Source organism: Alosa alosa, chromosome 11 (genome assembly GCF_017589495.1).
Source record: "Alosa alosa isolate M-15738 ecotype Scorff River chromosome 11, AALO_Geno_1.1, whole genome shotgun sequence".
NCBI classification, from domain to species: domain Eukaryota; kingdom Metazoa; phylum Chordata; class Actinopteri; order Clupeiformes; family Clupeidae; genus Alosa; species Alosa alosa.
In genome coordinates this window covers 7819088-7840639 of record NC_063199.1, presented here as the reverse complement: position 1 = coordinate 7840639, position 21552 = coordinate 7819088, and the positions used below count along the sequence as shown (strand labels likewise).

At 40.1% G+C, this 21552-nt stretch overlaps 2 protein-coding genes and 1 long non-coding RNA gene across 7 annotated transcripts; 1 reads left to right on the top strand and 2 right to left on the bottom strand.

The window, feature by feature from the left end:
* Positions 1–1663: 1663 nt before the first annotated feature.
* Positions 1664–9579, bottom strand: sephs1 (selenophosphate synthetase 1). Of its 3 annotated transcripts, XR_007195059.1 has the most exons (10): positions 9501–9579; positions 7767–8016; positions 7555–7658; positions 7082–7189; positions 6453–6607; positions 5803–5893; positions 3796–3895; positions 3353–3565; positions 2844–3163; positions 1664–2113 (listed from the first exon to the last, which is right to left on the bottom strand). XR_007195059.1 is itself a non-coding variant. In XM_048257341.1 (9 exons), exons 2-9 carry the CDS (start codon positions 7957–7959, stop codon positions 2949–2951), a joined length of 1179 nt encoding a protein of 392 aa, XP_048113298.1. In that variant the 5' UTR covers positions 7960–8016; positions 9501–9579; the 3' UTR covers positions 1664–2948. The 3 variants fall into 3 exon arrangements, 2 of the variants coding, with proteins under 2 accessions (XP_048113298.1, XP_048113299.1); XM_048257341.1 differs by having other exon boundaries at positions 1664–3163; XM_048257342.1 differs by having other exon boundaries at positions 1664–3163; positions 9461–9519.
* Positions 8697–21413, top strand: LOC125303545. Of its 2 annotated transcripts, XR_007195061.1 has the most exons (6): positions 8697–8943; positions 10236–10295; positions 14740–14860; positions 15316–15397; positions 16699–16820; positions 20959–21413. It is a non-coding gene; the product is annotated as an uncharacterized LOC125303545 (long non-coding RNA). The 2 variants fall into 2 exon arrangements; XR_007195060.1 differs by lacking the exon at positions 20959–21413 and having other exon boundaries at positions 16699–17473.
* bend7 (BEN domain containing 7) lies at positions 10024–19329 on the bottom strand. Of its 2 annotated transcripts, XM_048257339.1 has the most exons (10): positions 18843–19329; positions 18104–18178; positions 17618–17920; positions 16680–16811; positions 15514–15806; positions 14131–14356; positions 13881–13994; positions 13471–13527; positions 11962–12012; positions 10024–11868 (listed from the first exon to the last, which is right to left on the bottom strand). In XM_048257339.1, the coding sequence occupies exons 1-10, from the start codon at positions 18904–18906 to the stop codon at positions 11816–11818; spliced, it is 1368 nt and encodes a 455-aa protein (XP_048113296.1). In that variant the 5' UTR covers positions 18907–19329; the 3' UTR covers positions 10024–11815. The 2 variants fall into 2 exon arrangements, with proteins under 2 accessions (XP_048113296.1, XP_048113297.1); XM_048257340.1 differs by lacking the exon at positions 18104–18178.
* Positions 21414–21552: the final 139 nt, after the last annotated feature.

Below are 21552 nucleotides of genomic sequence, written 5' to 3'. Positions count from 1 at the left end.
GGGGTTGCTTTGGTTTATTCTAAGGTTCTAAAACAGTTAGGGACTGTACGATATTCAGCGGGGGGGAGGGCCGGTCGCCCCGGTTAAAAAAATTTTTTTTTTTTCCAGGGCCTCCCCGGCTAAAACAAAATCTCCTAACCCTAACCCCTACGTGAATCAAATAAAACTGGTCGAAAAAAACGTTTACAAGGTTAAAACGGCCAGCAAATGTCATAAGCACATACACACACACACGGGGCTACACACAGTTGCGCGGCAGCGGCCCGCGGTCGCCCGATATTTTAATCAACCCCACCGCAACTCGGACCGCGAATATTAATTAGAATAGCCTGCATGCAGTGTGACAGTAGTCCATTTCTGTAAAACAAACTAATTTATTTGCGAAACTTTATGCAGTAGAACTAGGCTACACGCAGTAGGCATGCAGGACATAATGTTTGCGCTGGAGAGAGAATGAGAATAAGAGCGCAAGCACGCACGCAACCACCAAAGATTAGAACACTAGGATAAGATTTGGCCATGGACATACATCTTTCTTTCGAAAATAGAAATGGGGAGGCAAGGTAGGCAAGAGAGATACATTGCTGGTCAAAAGGTTAGCGTAAGAACAGGTTTAAAATGCTGAATGAAGCACAACGCTTTACTAAAGCACATCCACTGTTTAAAGTCACAAACACAACGAACTATAAGGTAACTTTTATGCATGCGCGAACCTATACATACCGGTAGATATGGCTGTGTAGTCTGTGCCATAACATTTATTCCTGTAGCTGCCCGTTTCAGCGGTCATACTTTTAAATGGCTTCGCAAGAAGTAGGCCTACATAGACCATAACTTGTACTACTGTCATCTTCTTTAATAACTTTTCCCAATATTTCCCATAGCCTATATCGCTTTTCCTGAAGGGGTGTCTTTATTTTTTAACTCGCGTCTTCAGCTTCATACTGTTGACTTTACTGTATTGATGCTTTACTGTATTGATGCGTGGTATTTTAAGTAGGCCTATTTGTAGAAAATATATATTTAATTAATTTTAACTGACCCGCCCGCAAATGAGCCGAATATCATTAAAATATTTTGTTTATGACTCATATCCGCGGGTGACCTGCAAGCTTACGAGGGGAGTTGTGGGAGATTCAGGTAGGGTTGCGACTTTTTGGACTCGCCCACTCTGTCAAAGAGACGTGAATCATGTTTTAGCCTACAAACCTTTTAAATTATCGAAAACGGATCATTGATCAGGGGAAAAAAATATCATGGATCAGGAAAAAATAATTTTCCTCGGCCCTTCCCCCAGGCCAAAAAAATTCTCCTGGGCCTTCCCCTAGCCTAAGGCTTAAAAAAATTATCTTAGCGCCCCCCCCTCCCCCCCCGTAAATATCGTACAGTCCCTTAATGGATGATAATGGAAGGTACAGATCTCTGGTGTGCTCCCAATGTCTGCCCTGGGGTAATAACCCTGTTAAATTAATAGGATTTCCAATAACAAAACATAATGCAGGCACAATGCACATCCATCCATGTGGCATGGGCCAAGCTGATTGAGTTTGTTTTCTTTTGTTACATGTAACAACACACTGACTCATTTACCCATTGCAATACAGACACTATAAAATAACAACACCACAATAAAAATGGATAATAGCAGCTACAATGCGCAAAATGTTTTAAAAAAAGATTTGTTTTATTGATGGGTAGGGGATGAAGGGGTCTGATTTTGTTTAATAGAAAGCATTTTTTTATAGCGCCATTAACAGGCTGAAAGTGAGATGAAAGATAGATAGATAGATAGAGAGAGACAGGGAAAGCAGACAGAGAGGGAGGGACAAAAAGGAGAGATAACTGTACATTATAAAACCAACAACTGACAAACACAGAACATAATCGCCAACGATTACTTTGAAAAGACAACCTTTGTATTTATACATGTTAAAGAGCGAGAGAAACTGCATCTCACCGGAAATTACATTCGCTGTAAAATGATGCTTAACCGTGGGCGTGCCCCTCAATGCAGCGGTTACTGAGAGCGCAGGGCTTTCTACAGTTATTTTCGATGGCTGAGGGTCGAGCTTGAGCAGAGTGAGGTATAGGTTTTGCTTCATTCAGTCTCGTTCTTCCAGCAGACAGATGGGGGTGGCAGAGAGAGAGAGAGAAATCATTTTTATGTAATCAAATAGCAATGGAAGGGAAGCGGTGGGTACAAAAAAAATATATCATACAGTTGAAAAAATATAACGAAAGCAAAACACTTCAAGATCACGTCCTGGCTCATCCTCCTTTTGTACATCAGCGACATGACTTCCATCCTTTTACATTCTCTGAACTTTCCAAAGGCCTCGATAGAGCTTATACTAAAAAGAACTAAGCATTACACTCAGTGAAGTGGACAAACGTAAAGTCTACCTGCCTATGTCTGGATTAGCAGAGCGTGTTGCTAGTGAAAGCACCTCTGAATCAGAGACTCAAATCAGGGGCAACAAATCAGAGGTATTCTACAGATTCAAGATGAATCAACAGCATCACCTAAAAAACAAGCTTGCTCAACTCCTAAGCTGCCAGACAGTTAGGTAACAGAAAACAACACAAACACACAAAAAGGCAATGAAGTTTTGTTTCCGATGTTTTTCTTCTTTTCTTTAAATGAATTATACTTCTCTTTTTTTTTTTTTTTTTTTACTTTTTTTCTTGACAAGTCCATGTACAGTCTACCCTTAAGGCCCTGGTACCTAAGCAGATGAGGTTTTCTTTCCTATTTATATATATATATATATATATATATATATATAAACCAAGGAAATGTTTCTCTGCATGTCTTGTGTGTACACAACTCCATATATACACACCCTTTAGAATGGTTCTAGAACGTGATGCCATGTGGAATCCTGTGCTGAGACCAGTAGTGAGGTTTTTGGCTGGGCTTGGGGCAGGGCTGGGAAAAGGGGCGGACATTAGGACGTTGTGCCGGGTGTAGTGTTGACGTTCTGGGTAGCCGCCTGGGGAGCCACCTCGATGATCCGTGGCTTGTCAATGATGCGCGCCGTGCGGTTGCCCTTCTCCACAATGCCGATGATCCAGGCCTGGTGGCCCTCGCCATATTTTGGGGACTTGATCTCGGCACAGAAGCGAGCTGCTTGTTCACGTGGGAGGCAGATTAAGAGACCTCCTACCAGACGAGAGAAAAGAGGAGGAAAGAGCACAGAGAAAACAAAGATATAAGACTGTGAGAATCAATGCACAAATGTTAAATAGCTAACACAGCCTACATGCATCTATAGGACTATTTATACCAGTTGAGAAGCACTGTGGTATATATGGCAACTGCTTGTTTTGCTTTTCTGCCATGGTGGCTAACCTGAGGTCTCCGGACAGGTGCCGTGCATGAGTCCGAACATGTTTCCACAGGCTTTGCTGACGGCGGCCATCTTGGCAAGCACAGGTAGGTTGTGGATGACGAACGACACTTCGCTCCGCTGCTGCCGTGCCAGAGTCTGCGCGTGGCCCAGGATGCCAAAGCCAGTGATGTCAGTGGCAGCATGGGCATTAAACGTGTGCATCAGTCCAGCCGCTGCATGGAAAAACAGAAACAACAACGCTCATCTTCAGTGCCTTGAAAGTGTAGTGACAGCAACTTCCTAATCGCCCACTCAACAGTCACACACAAACAAACTCTCACTCAATAATTCCACTCTTCTACTTCAAATCATCACTTAACTGTGTGCAAAGATAAATACCAGCCCTAGCATTAGATACGTTGTTTTGTGTGTGTACATTTCATTGTGTGTGAGTAATGCAGACCTGTTCTGTTGAGTCTGGCCATATTGACCATGGCCTCCTGGTAGGCCAGCTCTACGTCCTCCTGCGTCACCACAAGCTTGATCTTATTCCACTTCTCTGGCTAAAAGAGAACAATTGAAGCAAATTGATGTTAGTCGCTACAGTGCAGTGCTGAATCTACAAGCTGAATGACACTACAGTCATCACCTCGAAAAGCTACTGGCTCTTTCAAAGCCTCTACATTCAAGACACAATTATCACTCTGTGAAAACCTGTATGGGCAAATAAGGCAAAATAAGAATAATGGTCCTCAATGTGGGATTTCATCATAACATCATTAAAATATTCAGAGAATGCCAAGAAATCGTAAACAAGGGGAAAACAATACTAGATGGCTGTGATCTTTGGGGCCTCAGATGGCTGAAGAGGAGAAGTACTATCCAACTTGTTATTAGTGCACAGTTCAATTGAGAATGGGAAGTTGACGTCACGTCTTGCCAAGTCTCCTCGTTTTAAAGCCTTCTGCCATGGCAGGTGGTCAAGTCACAATCTGTACCAGTAAACAAGTTAAAACAACATTGCTATGCCAGGACGACACTGCTGCATTACGAACTGCAGTAGATCTGGAAAGACAAGTAAAAGTTTTTTTCGCGTTTCCGACCGCAGCATGACCCGCTTAGGAGGTCAGAGGAGGCTCACGGAGACGCTGTGAATGTATGAACTGTAGCTTGTTGATAAATACACTACCGTTCAAAAGTTTGGGCTCAGTTAGAAATTTCCATTCCACTCCATTATAGACAGAATACCAGCTGAGATCAGATGCATTGTTTTTTAATCAGGGCAGATTACATTATGTGCTTACATAATTACAAAAGGTTTCTCCAATGTTTTCTCAGTTATCCTTTTAAAATGATATCAGATTAATAGAACAGAATGTGCCTTTTGGAACATTGGATGAATGGTTGCTAATAATGGGCAATGTAGATATTGCATTAAAGATCAGACATTTTTTTTTACAACAGCCGAGATAATGGAGTGGAATGGAAATTTCAAAGTGACCCCAAACTTTTGACCGGTAATGTACATTACAGAAACCGCAAATAAAGGGCCAAACTGACATGCCTTACATAGGCTACTAAATTTCAACATCCCTTTGTCTTCAACCTTGCCATTTTTTGGCAGGCTACATTTTTAGCATCACATTGGGCAACCTTTCACAGTGCATTCTCACCATTAACGACAGTAGCCTGACCACACCTGACTTGCGCACTAGAAACTCTCTCTCAATTTGTGCTCCCATCACCCTGCCTATGCTATGCCTATTCTTTCGCTATCCCCTTTTCCATTTTTTTTTTTCACAAGACAGCTCAGGTCACATATAAAACAAATCCCAAACCGCTGTCAGCTCTGTCTACCTATGTAACTCTGTGAAAGTAACCATGGTAACCAATCCGCGTACCAACCAAAATAGCCACATGATCCAAAATCTAAAAACTCCCCGTTCTCAATAGCCAGGATCTATGATGGTAGAGGGTTGTATTAATGCCTATGGCATGGGCAGATTACACATCTGGAAAGGCATAATTGATGCTGAATGATATAGCTTTTTAGTAACATACATGCAGTCATCCAGACAACATAATTTCCGTAAAGACCTTGAATATTTCCGGAAAACAATGGCAATGCACTATTTTAAAATAAATACAGGGTTTTGCAACTCATAAGCATTCTGTTTTTACTGTTTTACACAGCCTCCCCACATCTTTGGAAACAGGGTTTTACATCTTGGGTAAAAAATGGGGCATATACACTGATCTATAGACAGAGGCAGAGTGAAACAATGAAACAAAAAACAAGTATCTGGTAAATACTCTAATAAGATCGCTCATATGGTTTTCTCTAATCCACTATAAATCATAAAAAAAAAGATGGTTCAATATCCAGATAGTCTCTGGTTTATGGGAGATGACTGTTCTAAAGTTTTGGTCAAGAGACAATAAAGATAAATTCATGAAATTGCAGACTTACAATATCCAGCCACTGGTGAACAGCAACCGCGACCTGGGTCCCCAAAGGCTTGGTGAGAACCAACACATCTCCAGGCACTGCATTATCTGGCCTGGTATGCACAAGACATGGCGTAAGGACACATGGAGGACATACAAATTCTGACACATCCTAACGCGGTCGAAGATAGAGGCACCGACATGAGTGCACTGTCACTTGCCATGCACATAAGGGCCAACATTTTTAACTGACAAGTATTTGATAAAGAATGGATTTTATTGAGCAAAGATAGAACTGAATCGCAATTGACGCAGCAACAAAGTTCGTTGGTGTGCATGGTTGTACTGGAAACAATAGAATCTAATGTGATTGAACGTTGAAAGTGGACTGTGCCGCACTCATGTCGGAACCCTAACCCAACACCTCTGGCACTACCACAACTCCATACACAAGAGCACTAGGAAAATATTATCTAAATTAAAACAGATATTTAAATACTGCTATATTGTGCATTGTCACCAAAAACCAAGGAGACACAGTACAAGAGACAGAAAATATATTCAATAGAAGGTGAGCGAGGTGTGTGGAAAAGAGATCTAGCATGTGCGTGTGTATTGTGCATGTGTCTGATAGAGGGACATATATCGAAATGCAAACAGGTGTGTCCTCACATGATGAACTCATTAGGCTGGCACACAGTGGTGGCAACACCGCCCAGGACGATCCAGGGGTTGAGGACCGTCTGCCCACCTGTCACCGAGGTGCCTGCCTCTTCCGATGCGTCCTTAAAGCCCTGGATGATCAGCGGCATCACCTTATCTCGCTCCTGCATACACAGATACACCACACTTCATCACTTCATACAGCACTTGCATTATACTCCATGTACTACATGTACCACAACCAGAGTGCCATTAGTGTTTGAACTGATAATTATAGAACGACAGCACCTGGCAGACACAAATACAGGGAGGTACTCTTACTGCCTCATTTTGCCCACATCCATCCCCTTATAGACAGTCCCATGCCTTTCTCTCTCTAAAGCAAACAAGCAAAACTCAACCCATTCCTGCATTCCTACCGTGTGGTGAGTATTAAGAGAGACTGTGAATAAGGTCTGGACTCACACGATGGTGAGCCTGCTGGCTTTATCTGCTCAGCACCGAGTCACAACTCGACACAATAAGGAAGGGTGAAACTCACCACGTCTACTGAGAATGAATCACGGAGACAAGACAGAGAGACATGAAATAGCAAGAAAAGGGGAAGATAGGGCAAAGAGGAACAGAACAAGCCTCACCTTGTCTGATAGCTTGTTGCTGATCCCCAGAAGCATCAGCATATTGTCACATTCTGTCACGCCCATAGCATACAAATCACTTAAAACATTGGCACATGCGATTCTCCCCTGTGATCCAGATGACAATGGAAAGAAAAAAAAAAAAAAAAATACATAAATGTAGAGAAGAGAGATTCAAAGACAAAATCAAAGACAAAATCACACTGAGTCAGGGCAAAATAAACATAACTGTTTAAACATAACATCTATTCGGAAATACAATGACTAGCTAAAAAGACCTCTGGTCCTAATTTATTTAGCGAGCTAAATTGCAAAGGCTGTCAGCCAGCAAAGTTCTCGTGCATAAAATACAGCTAATTAAATTAGTTTTAGTTAGACTTACAACTTTGCACCTTGCCCATCATCAATTAGGACCCAGCATGTAACTTTTTCTATGCACAGACTTTGTAACACAAATACACACAAAGGCCTACCATCATGTAGGGGTCATCTACAATGGGGTAGATGTAATCTGTTGTCTGGACCAGTGAAAGGCCACCATGTCGGAGAGGAATTACACAGGTATCCATGCCAATGCCTTTGAGACAAACAGAGACACAAACTGGTTAAAAATTGTACTTCAATGTAACAGAAATCACAGAGAACAGATAAAACCGTGAACGACAAGCGAATAGAAAATACCTACCCAGTCTGGGCATGACTGCACCAAGGAATTGTTCATCTTCCTGGTAATGGTTTTCTTGTAAGGATTCTAGAAGTTTCTGCAGCACATCCTGTGGAACTTTGCAGCCAGTGCCTTTGAGTTCTGTGAATCGCGTTAGGCGGAAGTTCTTGTCCAGTTCATAGCTCTCGGGGTTGAATGACTCCCGGGCAGACATATTAGGGATATTAACAGGAGCCAGCACGAGAGATGGGCCACTTCAGTCTACTAGGTCCTGCCCAGGAGAGAAAGAGAAACCATCCCTATTAGATTCTTAGACCATCATTGACCTTGACATTCAATTCATTCATGACATTCATCATACAGAAGACCTCCCACATCAACAACTGATATATATAAAATATGAACATCAACAACTGATTATTATTATTATAATATATATATATATATATATATATATATATATATATATATATATATATATATACATACACCAGTTCATACTGCTCAAAAAAAATAATAAAACACTTCAATCATACACTGGATCGGTTCTCTGACACTGTTTGGTTCTGAGCACAAGTAAAACTTTTGAGGTGAGTGTTTTATTTGCAAGAACTGTCAGACATTCTGTGAATGTAGTTTGAGAATGGAGAAAAAGTGTGGAAGGTTTCAAAACATGTGTTTTAACAATTGTGGAAAACCTAAGTGTTCCCTTAATCTTTTATTTTTTAATAAATAATTGATCAATAAATAATCAAATTAGTCTTGAGATAAAAAGTGATTAAACTAAATGTATGGTACGCATACCAAAAACAGGTGCATTAATGTAAACTGCATTAACAGAAAAGGCCAAACACGTTAATTTTTGCTCCTGGTGAAGAACATCAATTTTACTTTCACATATGTCATAGGTCCGTGCGAATTGCTAAATGATGTCCGCAAATTGACCTCTTACTGGTCGTTGTTAGTTTGCATTGGATTACTTTTTAAATACTTCCTTATCGAAACACTTAACAGTTAGTGGAGTTGCTATACTTTTAAAAGTTCTGCAGCACAGCCATATCGGTCTCAAGCAGAACTTTTCTGTGCGCTAAACAGATTAACTGAATAAGTGTAAAGTTTACTACAACGGTGTTATAGCAAAACATCACTAAAACAATCGGCAGGTTGTGTACATCCTGTGAACCTCTAAGGATCCCCAGTAAGTGTAAACATCCTGTTAACCTCTAACGATTATGTATGCTGTTAACCTCTGATAGAGTTCTGTTGATTGACATCATTGGCCATCATAGACGCATTTTGCAGCTGCAGGCTAGCTAATGATAACTGCCAGTACAAAAGAGGGAGCTAGCGAACAGTTGGCTAAAGTAGCACGTTTTTGTACTTCAGTGAGGTTTGAATTGTATTTTTTAATGCCACTCCCGAATGCATATTTTCTAACATGTGCGGAAACTTGATATGCAAAACTCAAAGCGGAGTAAAAACAGTATTTAATATATCAAACACACTAGGTGAGCTGTTTATAAAAATGTCGGCGGCGGAAAAAATTAACCCTTTGAAGACCCGCGCCATGCGAGACATGCCTCTACACACTTCCAAACAGTAAATAACTCATAAATCACGCATTTTGCAAAGCGATTTGGTAGTGATGCTGCAAAAGAAATATGTTGATGAGCTCTCTTCGTGATTTTACGAATAAGGCACAGTTATATTCATACCACATTTCCCCTTTAATTGCGCTCCTCGGTTTCTCCTTACCGGTTTCGTTTCAGCGGCGCCTCCCGATACAAGAGCAGGGACAGTCCCAGAGTGCACTGCGACTTAAAAGGGCGACCCTAAAAACTGCCTGAATAGAAATTAAATACACAGTAACTAGCATTCTACGACACAAAAACATGATTTAATACCATCATTTATAGATCATTCGAAGGATGACAGATGTTTTTCATAGTTTCCAGACATGGTTGAGGAAAATTACAGCTTCTGACTGAAAAAAGTACAGAAAAGGATAAGCTCGCAATGGGTCCTTGAATGGCGATCTGGCGCCTTTTCCTCCCCTTTAAATCACGGCAGAAAAGAATGGCGAAATGGCAAGAAAAGTCAACAATAGGTGGCGCCTTTAATTTACCACTGTAGACGCTCACTTTGCAGTGGGTTTACTTTTAAAATTACCCTTTGCCCAGAAAGGCTCATTTCAGTTTTACAGTAGGCCTACACGTGCACACAAATAATTTTACATTTTTGTCAGTGTAGACTACACTGTAGACATAGTCTACCCTGCCTGTTTCTCCTATTCTCTCTATTATTTCTGCTAGATATACCATAAAATATCGGCATGCTTTCATGAATCTTGTCAGATAAAATCCAAAACAATGTTTTTGTAGGCTATATTAATATGTAAATCTTACATAGATTAAGAAACAAACACCTGAGCACAGAGAGTCAAATTATTTTATTTTACTCTTAACTAAATGTTAACATATGTTTTCACAGGAATAGGCTACAACAATCCCAAAGGCATGAGGTGGCTTGGGAAAGAGGGATAAAAGCCAGGTAAGGCGCTAAGCATCAGGCAGACACGTGGCAGAGAAAATAGTAGCACAAAGTGGTTAGTTTACAAAATATGCTACACTTCACAAAACATTGGTGACAGACCACAACATTAACTCAGTCAGACAGTGTGCTCTGTGCAGTTCTCACATCTCACATATATAACTTCAAAAGCGCTGTTGTGCTGTTTCCAAATAGGCAAAATAAGCATTACGTAAACTTCAATTACACAAACTGATTTTTGTGCTCCCTTCCTATGATGGAATTCAAAACTCCCCATCTAGCATGTCTCAGTCTAACACAAATATTTAACCTAGGCTCCAGTCTAGGGCATTAAGATCATTGAAGTGCAAAAGATTTTTTCAGGACAAATACTGTACAAATCTTTAAATCATTAAAAGTCTTACATGATGTAAGAGCTCAGAAAGATGGGAAATACAAAGTAAAACCACAAAAGGTGTATTTTGTGCATATCATTTCATTAGTTAAATTAATTAATTAATTTATTTATTCATTCATATAAAGCCTCAGTCTTAAATTATAATTCAGTACACTGTGTTCTACTAAATTTTTCATTCATAGATGTTGGTTCAGTATGTCCACAAAAAAACCCTCATGTACACAGCCCTCTGTAAATAGGAAAGTGTCTCTGAGCCATAGCTTTAACATTGAGTCAGGGGAAAGAAGGTTGCATTTGATTGGCTGTTGTGCTCAAATATCAACAACCTTTCCCCAGTATTAAGGACTGGACCTTTAATAAACAGTCACATTGACACCACTGTGCCTCTCACAAAAATCAATCTCATTGTGATGACAACATCAAGACATAAAATATCAGCTTGAGTGGGTCAACATGTTGATGCCAGTCTCTGAGAGAGAATGTTCTCAAAATGGGCCACAGGAATCTGCAATATTATTTTAGCTGTTTGTTCATTGATACTTAAATATCTTACAGGCTCAGTAACATCACACCACAGAAGATTTTTTTTTCACTCAAGGTTTACAATTTTGTCACAATACAGTTTCTGAGTTTAAAAAAATAACATGTTAGGCTGTTTTATACTCCAACCAGATACACAGAGGTAGTATAAAGAATGACAGATTAGATGGCATTCATAATTTATTAATACATTTCATTTATAAATGTATTACAGTCTGTTTATATTGGATTAGGTATTTTGTATGGGAATGACTGAGAAAACTAGTATCAGTGTCTGGAATAGTCATTTAATGGCCATGCTGGTCTGTTTACTTCATGTGGTCTCTTTGGTTTCTATAGATCGAATTACAAGACATTGGACATAGGCCAAGTCCAAAAACTTGTCAAAGTTAGTTTAAAGCTACCAAACAAATTATTTTTGCGTTCATGCACCCATAATGTGTATCAGAGAAGAGTGAGAGAACCACAGACCATGATCTTGGTGCAATTCCATAAACAGATGCAAGACCTTCTGCAGGACTCCCTTGATATCCTTTGCACAGGCCAACTCATTTGACTGAACTTGTGATTTCAGTCTGAACATTCAGGAAACCATTTCCATAGTAAAGACACTGTCTGACTTTACACAGTCACCACCTAAAACCAGATTAGAAAACTGTCACTTTGTTATGCAAGAGTGGTACAGTATACAGGCATGTTTGTGGTTTGTATGTGGATGGCATCACTGACCTGTCTGTCCATGATCGTCATTTTTCAGTTGAGTAGAGACCTCAAGAGGTTCTATTGACAAAAAGGATATATTATTAAATTAGCTAGATTCCAAAATGGATTGTTTTTATTGTCCCTGTGTTTTTGTTCTCTATATTTCATACAAAAAATGAAACTAATACAGTGGCCTCCCCATTTATTGGCACGCCTGGTAAATTTGACTAAAAACTTTACTTTATGGTAATATCACTTGAAAACAACTAGGAAAATTACACCTTGGAGGGAAACATATTTTTCTGAGAAAAAGGAATATATGAAGAAGATTTAACAAAAAAACACATGCCACAATTAACACCCCTAGAAGTTAATCATAGTGTCTGTGAACTTTCAGCAGTAATCCATGCCTTTTTCCACTAAGGTATGAAAATAAAATATTTAATCATGGGAAAGACAAGAGAATATGCTAAACGCAAATAAAAAAAAGTGTGTTGACCTTTGTGAGTCTATAAAAAGTAGATGCTCGGTAAAAAAAATGCACATATTAACAGTTAAAACAATAATTAAAAGGTTCCAATCAACTGAAAATGCAACAAACTTGTTTGGACCCCCACACACAGTGAGGAGGATGAAGATAGAGACAATGAATTCCATAAGAATCACTGTTGGAGAGTTACAGAACAAAGTATTATCTTGGGGTTACTGAATGCCACAGTGACTTGAATCGTGATCTTCAAGTGGTCTTGAATTGAAGTCTATTGCACTCTTTGGGAAGAAACACTCTGTGTTTGGTGTACATAGAAGATTGACTATACTGAAAAGAACCCCATGCCTAATGATAATTACAGTGGAGGGCCTGTGATATTGTGGGGCTGTTTTGATTCCAAAGGCCCTGGGAACCTCATTAGGGTGCATGGTATTATGAAATCCAAGAAAAACCTGAACATCTGTCAAAGAAAATCTGTCAATCTCTGCCAAGACACCAAAAGTGGATCATGATAGTCATTCAATGAACCAAAAGACATGTCCAGATTAAAACGAAAATGGTTTACTGAACACAAACACAAGCTTCTGCCATCGTCATCTCAGTCCCCTGGTGTAAACTCCATAGAAAAACAGTCAAAGAGGGGAATGCACAAGTGAGGACCAAGGAAACGTTATGGATGTGATGTCATAGGAGAAGATTACAAGCTGTTTTATGATGGAGGCTTAACAAAGTATGGGGTGTCAATAATTATGGCACTATTTCTTTATGAGGTATGTTTCTCAGAATATATTTGCTTCCCCTCAAGGTTGGATTTTTCCTAATTGTTTGTGCCAAAAGATAATTTATACCTCTTTTTAATCAAGTGTACCAGGGGTGCCAATATGTGTGCACTGTATGTGTTGAAGGAATTCCTTAAAATGCAAGGGAGTATTGGTGGCCTATATGAATTAAGTGATATGCTTCTGATTAATCATCTAGAAAAGCTTTAGGTTTTTTAGTGTTGATTATTCTTCATTATTATGGATGAGTGTATATGTAATGTTCACCTGTGGTGTGAGAAGGTTGCCTGAGGCGAGTCTCATCACCATCTGCAGCTGTCTCTGCTGAATTTAAACAGAAGAGTACAAATATTTTAATACAGCATAAAACCAGGGGGGTCATGCGCACCAATGGGGCTGTAGTTTTCAGTTCAGTTAGCTAAATGATCCTGGAAAGAACATTCTTAGACCACAGAATTCTAGAGACAAACCACAGAAATGTCTTTGGACTACAGCCAGTCAGTTGTGTTAAGTTGTAAGTTGTGTGTAAGTTGTTTACCGGTACTTATTATTTTCCTGGTATTTTGACAACTCTTACATCTTAGAAAATGTGCCCATTTAAGTAGAAATGCACTTACATTAGCATAAACACTTAGCACTTAGCATAAACACTTACAACAGACATAATATGCACACACCTCGTTTTAATCTCCTGCGAGCCAGTTTGATCTGGTCCTGCAAGATCTGGACCCAGTCCCTGGCTCCTGGAAGCTTCTCAATTCTGTTTGCTGTGCAGTACTTCTCTGTAAAAACTGTAAACACACACACACACACACACACACACACACTCATTCAGTCACACACACTTGTGAATATTGTACAAGTTATCTTAACACTATAATATAATAAAGTTATCTTGACACTGTCTTGTACCCATCAAATGCCCACCTTTGATGGCACCCACTATGTTCTGGTCCAGTCCCTTTCTGTGGTCATTCAGGCCCCTCTTTCTCTTCCCATTGGGTAAGGAGTTGGCCAGCGTGGTGTCATCGAAGAAGGCACACACCAGTTTCCTAAAGAGCAGGCTCCCGGAGCGAGTGTAGTTGACCAGGATAGAGTCCAGCTGGGACTTGGGAATGAAGACATCATAGTCCTCTGCCAGCTGGACCTCGGGCTGGATGAGACATACAGACATGGATATTTACAGTATACAATGAGAGAGAAATTAACATATGGGTAAAGGGATAGGCCTGCACGATTTGGGGAAAAGTGCAATTTTTCTGATATTGCAATATCATTTTTGAAAGTCAAGCTTCAGTTAAATATTCCAAATTTGCTTTTAGTTGGGTTCCTTCTGATTGGTGAGCATGAGAAGTACGGCACTCCTGTTAGTTGAGCTTCACTGTTTGTCAAACACTGAGGATGACATACTGTAAATATGAAATCATAGATGTGACTGATTGAATGTGATTAACCATTGAGACAAGTTAATTGCTGCCTTTGTGTGTGTCTGTGTGTGCTTGTTTGTCTGTTATTTGCACATCTCTCTGATCTCAGAACTCTCCAACTGATTTCAAACCTGGCAGGTGTCTTGACAACTGTTCCCGAGTCGAAACAAGCGACACTTTCAACAGCTAGGTCCCAAATTTAGGGACCGTTTCAGAATGGCAAACTCATGGTAAGTATTTAGAGATAGGTTGCTTTGCCCACTTCAGCTACAGTGGTGCTAGGAGTGTGACGTAACTTATGCCAGAGACTGTTTTTGGAAAGTCACAATTGCAAATGTCATATGATGATGAATCACTCCACAAAAGGGTGTTTGTCTTCTCCATCATGAAGTTCTTAGGCTAAAACAGCCTTAAGGCAAAACAGTTGTTACTGTTAGGCCTATATGTCATTTTGATCTGTAAAAAATGTCCAGTGCAACGGCGCTTACATTATGCTTAAGCTACTGCATGTTTATTATAAGCATTACTGAATGCTTAGCTGGAATGATGTTTTTTCCTATCATCCTATTTTTTAAGGAATGCCTACCTGCAGGCATGTAATTGGGCTACAGGTTTTCTACAGGAAAAGGGTGTTTTCACTGCACTAGTTAATATAAATAAATGATCAAGTAATGCAATGTTACAGTCTCCATCTCCAGACAGTATCCACAGATTTAAAATGGAGCCAGCTTCATCCATTCCAGAGATCCTTCGCAAGATAAGGAAAGGTGATAATACTGATTATGTCCCACAATAAAATACATGCATACTTACAATGATTAAGATTATTGTAATAAAGATATCTCAAGGCATGCATTTGTGTTGCCTGGAATGCCTGCTGTACCTCAGCTGAGTTTGGTCCTGTGATTGGACTGTAGAGGGAAGCAGGAGTGGTCACAAAAGAGGGGGCAGGGCTAGACGTAGTTGGAGCCATCGGGTCCAACACAGTCCTCTCTCTTTGTTTGGACGAGTCTGGCAGAGGGTTTGTAAGGGGTTGTGATGATGGTGCAGCCCCGCTGGAGGGTTTGTTTAGCGGTGCCACCCTGTGCACAGGCCTCCTCTTGCGCGCTCTTTTCCTGGTGACAGGGCAGCGGGCAGAGCAAGAGTTGTTCAGGGCAACCTGCTTCTCCTGAGTTCCTGTGGGACAGGGGGAGTCCTGTAGTTGTCAATCATGTACAAATGTTAAAGGCTCAGTGAGAGCGACTCTCAGATAGTCAGTATGACTCAGCGTATACCTCAGTCAATCAGTTATCTGGAATAGACTTCACAGACTCAGTGGTTATAGATGTATATATTTACAATATACTGATATAAAGAGGGCCATTTGTTATCTTATCACTTGACCTGTCTTTAACCCTGTTTAGACATGCTTTTAAAGGGATACCAGGCAAGCCTGATGGTTTTTCTCTACGATGCTCCCCCTACGTGTCGATACGTGTGCGGTGCGTACACCGAACTTGCAAGTGGGATATTCTTCCTACAAGCAGTAGGGGCGGGCGAGAGAGTCTTCATTCGCCCTGTAATGTCATTTAACCATATACCAACTTACGAAGATGATTAATTAACACAAAAACGTTGCCTGGTGTCCCTTTAAAATGTGTCAGAGGTAGACTGCATCCTGGTGCATCCCTGGCATCCATACCATGATCAGTTCTGGGTGCCCACGGTGACCCTGGTTCAGGAGCACTTCCCAACCCCACTCACTAACTCACTTCTTGTCACTCTTCATTGTCAAGGCATAAAATCCTCAACATACACATAAAAAGAGCACAAGGTCAGCTGGACACCTCGACAGACACTTTGACCATGATAGACACTTAGATAGACACCATAGATTTACTTTTGATTAGATCGCCGAAGATGCATTTTAAAACAATGTGTTAACAGGGTTTTTATGTACCATGTGTCCAGAAGAAAATAACTGAGTAAACAGTGTGTGAGACCAATCGGAATGGAAATATGTGCTTGTGCATGTGTGTATAAGTGTGTGTGTGTGAAATTTGGAGTGACCTTTTTGTATCTGCATCAGTTTCCTCATGGAGCGGAGTTCCAGCAGGATGGCCTGTAAAGTGTTCTTGCAGTTACACATACAGCAGCTGGGCTTCTCTGTGCTGGCCACTGAAGTTTGAGGGAGTGCCATGTCTGCACCAGGTGAGACATACAGTATGACCACATATTATTTCACATAGTGATATGCCATACCATGATTTAAATTATAATTGAAGGCAATAACGTCTGCCCTCCTCCTCCACCTCCTCCTCTGTGTGTGTGTGTGTGTGTGTGTGTGTGTGTGTGTGTGTGTGTGTTAGAAGAACAGGGACAGCGTGTGCACTGTGTCCACTCTGTATCCATTGTTGGCAGAGAAGACAACTCATAGTCTGTGTGTGTGTGTGTGTGTGTGTGTGTGTGTGTGTGTGTGTGTGTGTGTGTGTGTGTGTGTGGTGAGTGAACAAGAGTGGGCAAGCCGTCTGGTGACACAGCCTCCAGACACTTCTGAGTGTGAGACTTTGTCTGTCAGGAACTGTCTAGACATTCTCCTATTCACAACCAAGCTAGACATTAGCCCCCCCCCCATCCCCACTCACTCAGCATCTGAGGTCGTATTAAAGAGATTGTGTTGCCTCCTCTATCTCATTACTAAAGTCTAGTCTAGATTAAGGAGCTCTGTTTCTAATAAATGTGATAGAAAGAAGCACCCATACATCCCCACACACACACACACATACATACACACACACACACACCCCTAATCAACACAGTGCTCTTGCAGCAGATCCTGGTTACTTAGCAACACCTCATACAAATGCGGCAGTATCACTATAAAAGATTTGGCTTATAATCACAATATTGCTATTTCTCTTTGACATTAATAACCAAGGCGAGCACTGTGTCTCACATCTCCATACTCAATACAGCTATTCTCTTCACAAGACAAACCACAATCCTACCATTGGTGTTACTTAGATCTTTGGTCAGGTTGAGCATCTTCTGGGTTTTGGACCGGGTGCCATATTGCCCAGAGGTGAGGTGGTTGTTGGGCTGGGGACTGCAAGTCCAGGCACTGTGCTGGGGTTCCTCAGGGTCTAGACCAGTCGGCGAGGCCCAGCTTAGAAGCTCATCTTGGGGCTCCTGTTTAAGGTTTTCCCCCTCTCTCCCCACACGCTGATAGACTCGGCCTGTTTTGTCATTTAGCGCACGCATCATACCAGTAATCTGTCTTTTAATCTCCATTCCTTCATCCTCGTACCAAGCTGACAAGATACAAAGAGAGTGACAGATAACTTTGACAATTATAATGTCGTACAAACGTGTGTGGTTATCAGACATGCAGCATGACAAGGTGACCAAAAGAACAACAAATACTAAGACAATGAGAATCTCTGAAATTCAAATGTATGTACTGGGTTAGTCTTTTAAAGACATGTCTGTCTTACCTTCAGTCACACATTCTTTTGATTCCCCATTGGCAGCACTATTAACTGCACTGTCAAAGCACTCAGATTTAAATTCTGTGGAGTCAAATTTGGGTTGCTTAATTAACCAAGTGTAAAATCAGAACTTTGAATCATTACCATTTTTCTCATCAAACTGACACATAGACTACAATGCTGCCAGACTAATTTATTTGTTAACTATACTGGAGTCAAATTATGCATTAGCAGATAGCATCCTGGACAAGAAAAGAAGGGGGGGGGTGCATCATGACGTGCTCAACACCCCCTCCCCCTTACCACCTGTAGGTACCAGGAGGAACAAGTAGGCTACCCAGACTACAATCAATGTTATACCTAGAGCATAACAATTTACCAGGTGGGGGGGGGTGGCTAAACATGCAACTCACGTATTATGTCAGTACATTTTATTAAATAATGAATGGGCAGTTAAATAGAGGTCAGACTCAATCAGGTTCATTAATATGCCAAATAATAACACATAGAAGACAGAAAACATTTCTCAGTCATGGACAATCGACGTTTTCCATTTTTGCTTGTTTTATGCTGCTTGGATACATATCAAAATTATCCAGACATAGCCTAACAGGTGCATTCCTGAAGACTGACGTATTCCTCGCTGCCCTATTGTCTACAGACGGCAACGTCTGCTTTCTGACAACGTCGTCCGTGCAATATTTTAGAGCAGACGCGTGTCGTCTGCTTTCACGCTTTCACTTACCTTGATCATTTATGAGCTTAAAGCTCTGAGATTTTCTGCTCCTTCTTCTCTCAGCAAACTCCATCCTTCTCCCAAATTAACGTCGTAAAAGGTGTGTCAGAGGATGCCAAGATCTCGCAACGTTTCCGAATCCTCAGCAGGACGAGGGTCCGTCTCTTTAATCAACCAAAAGTCTGCTTCATAACGTTATTTACGTTATTCCATTTCCCTCGGACAACTCTTCCTTACTCGCACACGTCGGACTTTTCAACTCACTCTTACCAGATATAATGCTTGTTGCTGTCAGACTGTGTCCTTTGGGGAGATGCTCGTTTGTGATGTAAATAAATAAACGATTTAATAGTTAAAAAATCGTCACATCTATTCCTTTGCGCCACCTGATGGTAGCTTAATATTTTGGGCACAAATATGAGCATCCAGATTAGGGCTGAGTCGAACGGACTGTCGCAGTTAACATAAGAAAGTTTTTTGCGTTGTCAGACTCAATTTCAGACTTAGTACGATTTCGATGAGTAGCCTATGTTATGTTGCTGAACTGAGATTAAGCCCACATCCAATTTTGGGAATAAACTGCTTTGAAATTTAATTATGTGTCATCTTTACCCAATTTCAGCTATATAAGGCTATTCTTAGTTTATGGGTTGAAGTTATGGCAAATAGGCCAGCTTTACGCTACACTTTACTATTTTACTCTACAGAGCAAACAGAAGAATGTCTCCCCCTGCACAGTCTCCCTCACAAGCAACTCTGGCTGTGGATGCACTTAGCAGCCTGAAAGGGTTGTAGAGCTCTCAGCACCTCCAAACCACATGGGGGCTTTCCATAATAATAAATAGGTTATGATATACTGATTGTTTGTCTAAGCTGCCAGCTATAGCGTCTGCCTACTTAAGTAGCATAAATGTCAATGAGAGTAAAAGGTGAAAGTAAAAATAAATAGTAAAGTACTTTATTGGAGTATTTATTTTTACTTTACTTCCCTGCATTTTCACAGAAATATCTGTATTTTCTACTCCTTACATTTTCAAAACTCTTCAAAAGTCGTGTTACTTTTGTGTTAATATATTTGAGACAAGTTATCAATAGTTTTTATTGGACATTGGCACCTAGTGTGTTTTCCCAATATCAAGGCTGATTTCAACCTAAAATGATGGGACAATAGTAATGCAAAAAGGTTGACTTTGCAACTGTAGGGGTGCCACCTAAGGAGCAGCACTAAAACAGTTACATGATAATGAAAATGTACAGTATTCATCGAATTCAGTGCTTCATCAGAATATGTACAGATGTCAAAACATCATATTCTTTGTTTCCTTTTCCATCTTTTCCAAGTTTATCCTTGGCTTGGTAGGTAGGTAACAAGCTTGCTTGATTTTTTTCATGAAATATGCCATAGGGACAATTAGATCTTAGTAACAGTTGTTGTACAGTTGTTAAATTGGAATGTAACATTGTATGCTAAAGTCTGCAATGGTAAAATAGTCCTTCAAAAAGGATACTTTTTACTTTTATATATACATTTCACAGCCTGCACTTTGTTACTTTCACTTGAGTAAAGAAGTTGAATCACTACTTATACTTTTCCTAGAGTATTTTTTACAAATATCTGTACTTCTACTTGAGTATGAAAGGGTGTAAATTTACCATCTCTGCATATTACCCATAATTTATCCTCTATTTTGAGCCTCTTTATTTACAAATAAATATGTTTTCCATGTGGAAAATACACTACTGGTCAAAAGTTTGGGGTGACTTAGAAATTTCCATTCTACTCCATATAGAGAGAATACCAGCTGAGATCAGTTGCATTGTTTTTTTAATCAGGGCAGCAGTTTTTAGATTACATTATGTGCTTACATAATTGCAAAAGGGTTCTCGACTGTTGTAGAAAGAAATGGCTGATCTTTAATACAATATCTACATTGCCTATTATCAGCGACCATTCATGTTCCAAAGGCACATTCTGTTTAATCTGATATGATTTTAAAAGGCTAATTTAGAGAACGCTTTTGCAATTATGTAAGCACATAATGTAATCTGAAAACTGGTGCCTGTCTACAGCCTTCTGGAGCCTGTCTACTTTATTTATGTATTTGTCTCTTGTCCTTTTCTGTAGTGATTTAGTGCAGCATGCTGCATGCCTACTCATCATCAGCACAGACTTGTCACTCATCAGCCATCAGTGGTCACTGCAAGCAAATGTGCTTGAGAATTGATGTAGACCATAGGAATGGAGCCTTTCTCTTACTTTCTCTGCACAACTTTATACCATATACGGTTCATACTGAATATATTTATTCTGTTTTTCTTATAATATATTACTGTTAATACACTGAATATATATTATTTTTACTCTTATAATGTCACTGCTATTACACTGCACATATCTGTTTTTGTTCATATACTACATAATTGTCCATATCTATTCTTATAAGGTTACTACTAATATACTGCACATATTTATAGTTAATTTATATTACTGTAAACCATTCCAACTTCTTAAATGTATACTATTGTCTACACTGCACATATATATCTTATACTGTTTATGCACCACCTGCCTATACTGTGTATATCAAATTGCACTTTTCTGCTTTTTTGCGCTTCTGGTTAGACGCAAACTGCATTTTGTTGTCTACACTCTGCATAATGACAATAAAGTTGAATCTAATCTAATCTAATCTAATCAACTGAGATGTCATTTTTCCTT